Genomic DNA, 4,879 nt, shown 5'->3' on the forward strand with positions numbered 1-4,879 from the left:
CGATGCGGCTATATCTCCCACGTCTCGGAGCACGACTTAGAGGCATAACCGCATTGTAGGCATGTCACAAGAGGGGTAATCTTTACACATCCCATGTACTGAATAAGAAAGAGGTACAGAGTTGGCTTACAATCACCACTTCACACAATACATAAATATAGCATTACATCATCCAGATACAATCAAGGTCCGACTACGGAACCAAAAATAAAGACAACCCCAAATGCATAAGATCCCCGATCGCCCCAACTGGCCTCCACTACTGATCGTCTGGAAAGGAAACGTAGTAATGTCCCGAGTCCTCATCAAACTCCCACTTGAGTTCAGTCGCATCTCTTGGAATGACATCATCGACACCTGCATCTGGTTTTGGAAGTAATCTGTGAGTCATGGGGACTCAGCAATCTCACACCCTCACGATCAAGACTATTTAAGCTTATGGGAAGGAAAATGTAGTGAGGTGGAGCTGCAGCAAGCACTAGCATATATGGTGGCTAACTTACGCAAATGAGAGCGAGAAAAGAAGGCAAAGCACGGTCGAGAAGCTACAAAGATCAAGAAGTGATCCTGAAAACTACTTACATTCAAGCTTAACACGAGAGCGTGTTCTCTTCCCGGACTCCGCCGAAAAGAGACCATCACGGTTACACACGTTGTTGATTCATTTTAATTAACTTTAGTTTCAAATTTTCTACAATCGGATATTAACAAATTCCCATCTGCCCATAACCGCGGGCACGACTTTCGAAAGTTCAAAACCCTGCAGGGGTGTCCCAACTTAGCCCATCACAAGCTCTCACGGTCAATGAAGGATATTCCTTCTTCCAGGACGACCCGATCAGACTCGGAATCACGGTTACAAGACATTTCGACAATGGTAAAATAAAACCAGCAAAGCTGCCCGATGTGCCGACAAATCCCAATAGGAGTCGCACGTATCTCGTTCTCAGGGCACACCGGATGAGCCAGACGTTGGGTTGGCATAGACCCTGGTTGCCCAGGGGCACCGGACATCGCTCAGGTTGGACCAACACTTAGAGAAGCACTGGCCCCCGGGGGGGTTAAAATAAAGATGACCCCTGAGTCCGCGAAATCCAAGGGAAAAAGGCTAGGTGGCAAATGGTAAAACCAAGGTTGGGCCTTGCTGGAGGAGTTTTATTCAAGGCGAACTGTCAAGGGGTTCCCATTATAATCCAACCGTGTGAGGAACGCAAAATCAAGGAACATAACACCGGTATGACAGAAACTAGGGCGGCAAGACTGGAACGAAACATCAGACATAAGGCCGAGCCTTCCACCCTTTACCAAGTATATAGGTGCATTAAAGTAAACAAGATATAATAATGATATCCCAACAATAAACATGTTCCAACATGGAACAAACTCCCATCTTCACCTGCAACTAACAACGCTATAAGAGGGGCCGAGCAAAGCGGTAACATAGCCAAACAACGGTTTGCTAGGACAAGGTGGGTTAGATGTTTGACATGGCAATATGGGAGGCATGATAAATCATGTGGTAGGTATCGAGGCATAGGCATAGCAATAGAGCGAGCATCTAGCAAGCAAAGATAGAAGTGATTTCGAGGGTATGGTTATCTTGCCTGCAAAGTTCTCCGAGTTGACGTAAGTTTGATCCTCGCAAGCGTACTCAATGGGTTCCTCGATCACGTACTCGTCTCCCGGCTCTACCCAAAGCAAGAACACAAGCAAGGGTAAACGCAATCAAGCATGGTGCAATGCATAAGCAACATGATGCAAAAACATGACATGATATGTAGGATGTAATATGCAATGCATATCCGTGCTCCGGAAGGAAAAGATTGAACCAGGCCTCAGCTTGGAAAACCAAGTGCGCCGCTGGAAAGATGAGTTGATTTCGGTCGAAATCGATATGAAGATCACCGGAATCGGATGCACGGTTTGCAAATGGTAAGCAAAACAAAAATGGCACAAAATTGCGATTAACAGCACGATGCCATCTAAAATGCAACAAGAAAATAAGCTACTACACTCTAACATAGCAACAAAGCACATGTCAGTGATCCACTCAAGATGCTTGACAAAAGATGAGCACTGAGCTACGGCTAAATCACACAATATCAGGGTCAAACAAGCATGTCAAAGTGGAAGATCATATGTTCAGATCCTATATGCATATTATTACCCCCCTGATTATGAACATGAATATGCTTTGTGAGTAATTACGTTCGTTCCTGAGGACAAGGGAGAAGTCTTGCTGTGAGTAGTCATGTGAATTTGGTATTCGTTTGATATTTTGATAAGATGTATGTTGTCTAGCCTCTAGTGGTGTTATGTGAACGTCGACTACATAACACTTCGCCATTATTTGGGCCTAGAGGAAGGCATTGGGAAGTAATAAGTAGATGATGGGTTGCTAGAGTGACAGAAGCTTAAACCCTAGTTTATGCGTTGCTTTGTAAGAGGCCGATTTGGATCCATATGTTTCATGCTATGGTTAGGTTTACCTTAATAATTTTGTTGTAGTTGTGGATGCTTGCAATAGAGGTTAATCATAAGTGGGATGCTTGTTCAAGTAAGAACAACACCCAAGCACCGGTCCACCCACATATCAAACTATCAAAGTATCGAACGTGAATCATATGAACGTGATGAAAACTAGCTTGACGATATTCCCATGTGTCCTCGGGAGCGCTTTTCCTATTATAAGAGTTTGTTCCGGCTTGTCCTTTGCTACAAAAGGATTGGGCCACCTTGCTGCACTTTATTCACTTTTGTTACTTGTTGCTCGTTACAATCTATCTGATTACAAAACTATCTGTTACCACTTATTTCAGTACTTGCAGAGAATACCTTGCTGAAAACCGCTTATCATTTCCTTCTGCTCCTCGTTGGGTTCGACACTCTTATTTATCGAAAGGACTACGATAGATCCCCTATACATGTGGGTCATCAACCAGCTGGACCGCCGGAAAGCGGTGGGGCGCTCAACGGCACCGCCGACATCGGTCACGCCCCACGGCAGAGAGACGGCACCATGCCGGGGGAGGAGGGAGCAAGGGCCACCTGCCCGAGCTCCCCACCCACCCCGGCCCGCCGGCAAGAAGGGCTCACCGGCGCCACAGGAGGGCCGGCAACCCTAGGCGTCCCAGGAGAAGAGGGCCCCGAGCCCCCCCCCCCCAGAATGTGGAACCGCCGCCTGCAGCTCTGGCCTCGCGAGAAGGGAAGAGGGTGCCGAGGCCACCTGCCCTGGACCCTCTCCCGAAGATAAAACCTCCACCACCGAAACCCCGTCCACCGTGAGAGGAGAAGAGGGCACCGTGGCCACCTGCCCCGAGCCCCCTTCATAAAGCGGAACCGCCACCTGCAGCTCCGGCATCGCGACAGAAGAAGAGGGAACCGAGACCACCATCCCCGGACCCCCTCCCGAGGGAAAGACCTCCACCGCCGGACCCTTGATCTGAGGAGAATCAACGAGTAGTACATGAGAGGGAGCCACCTCCTCCTCTCCCCTGACCGAGATCGACAAAGCCCCAAGGACGAGACTCACATCATCCTCAAAATCCAAAGCCGGTAATGTGTGCTCAAAAACCTCGTCAGACTCCACCCGCTCACTCCAAAGTCTCGGAGGCGCAGAAGCCGGCTCGAAAGATCCAAATCTCTGAGAAGTCGTAGGAACTGAGGAGGGTGGCACCGTCCCATCCCCGAACGTCTGAGAAACGGATCCCGATCCATTGGACAACTCTCGTCCAGTGGCATCAACCGGTGCCTGCTTAGCTCCCGAGTTGTCATCTCCCTCGTGCATATCAACACCAGTCCCGTTAGCCGCCTCGGCGAACAGACTCTCATCCTCAAACTCAATCACGAGGTTATAAATCTGGCCTCGATATGTCCACTTGACCACATCAGGCACAAACTCAATATCCAGAACACTGACCAGCGGTCGGGCAATCCCATGAGCTCTGGTATAAGCCATATCCACTCTCTCAGTCTTCCCCACCATAATGCCCAAGCTAGCCACAACACTGGCATCCTGCATCGGCTTTGAGGGAGCCCCAGAAAAACGCAGCCAAACCTGAGTTAGCGGCTTACCCTGAGGTTCGACCTTCTTCCACTCATGAAACTCGAGGACACCATCAGTACCCGGCACTTTGCACATCCCAAAACTCAAAAGTCTCTGCAAATCCTCAACTGAAGGGAACTCAAGCCTAAACATATTTGCCTCGAGACTAACAAGCTCCCACTGGAAGTCACCAGGAGCTAACTCCTTCAGCCTCTGCACAATCTGAGTCTCAGAGACCTCTCCTCTGGTAACTTTGACAACCCCAGTGGTCATACTCCGGGTCTCATCAGGGATCTCCATCGCATCAGGAGACTCAAAGAACGTGAGCTCAGCACAATACACTCCATACATCATAAGAGATGGCGTCTGATCACGCAAAATCGGACAAACCCTTGAATCATGTGCCGGCTTGCCACAGGTGTCACATAGGTCAGCCACGCACTCAGCAATAAAATGACCCTTCTCTCCACACCGATAGCACAACATTTTCTCCTTCTTGCGCGCCCACTTGGATGCCCTGTCCGAGTCAGCCCTGTCTGTCGCCTCCACTGACGTCGACCCCGTGGTCTCACTCCCGGGTATCTCAGCATTAGCGAGCGCCGACACCACATCCATAGCCTGACCGGACAGCACCGGCTCCTCGGCAGCCCAGTGGCGGTAGTCGCCCCGACGACCACAGGTGAAGGAGGCTGCCGTTGACGAAACCGGCCACCTCGACCACTTCGATCACCACGATGACCGCGGTAGCCTCCCCGCTGCCGATAGCCCGAGCCATACGCCCCCTCAACAAAACCACCCGGAGGACCGAGAAAAGGTCTCTCCGCCGTCCCGTCG

General features: G+C 50.0%; 1 protein-coding gene across 1 annotated transcript; it reads right to left on the minus strand.

The window, feature by feature from the left end:
• Positions 1–3,121: 3,121 nt before the first annotated feature.
• On the minus strand, positions 3,122–4,660 carry LOC147992552 (uncharacterized). Its single transcript, XM_087539063.1, has one exon. The coding sequence runs from the start codon at positions 4,658–4,660 to the stop codon at positions 3,122–3,124; it is 1,539 nt and encodes a 512-aa protein (XP_087395189.1).
• Positions 4,661–4,879: the final 219 nt, after the last annotated feature.

The sequence above is a fragment of the Triticum urartu genome, chromosome 1A (assembly GCF_056163025.1).
Source record: "Triticum urartu cultivar PI428250 chromosome 1A, HENAU_Tu73, whole genome shotgun sequence".
NCBI classification, from domain to species: Eukaryota; Viridiplantae; Streptophyta; class Magnoliopsida; order Poales; family Poaceae; genus Triticum; species Triticum urartu.

What these genes read in the sequence shown, in the direction of transcription:
- LOC147992552 (XM_087539063.1), bottom strand. Translation starts at nt 4,660, where the DNA reads ATGGATGTGGTGTCGGCGCTCGCTAATGCTGAGATACCCGGGAGTGAG.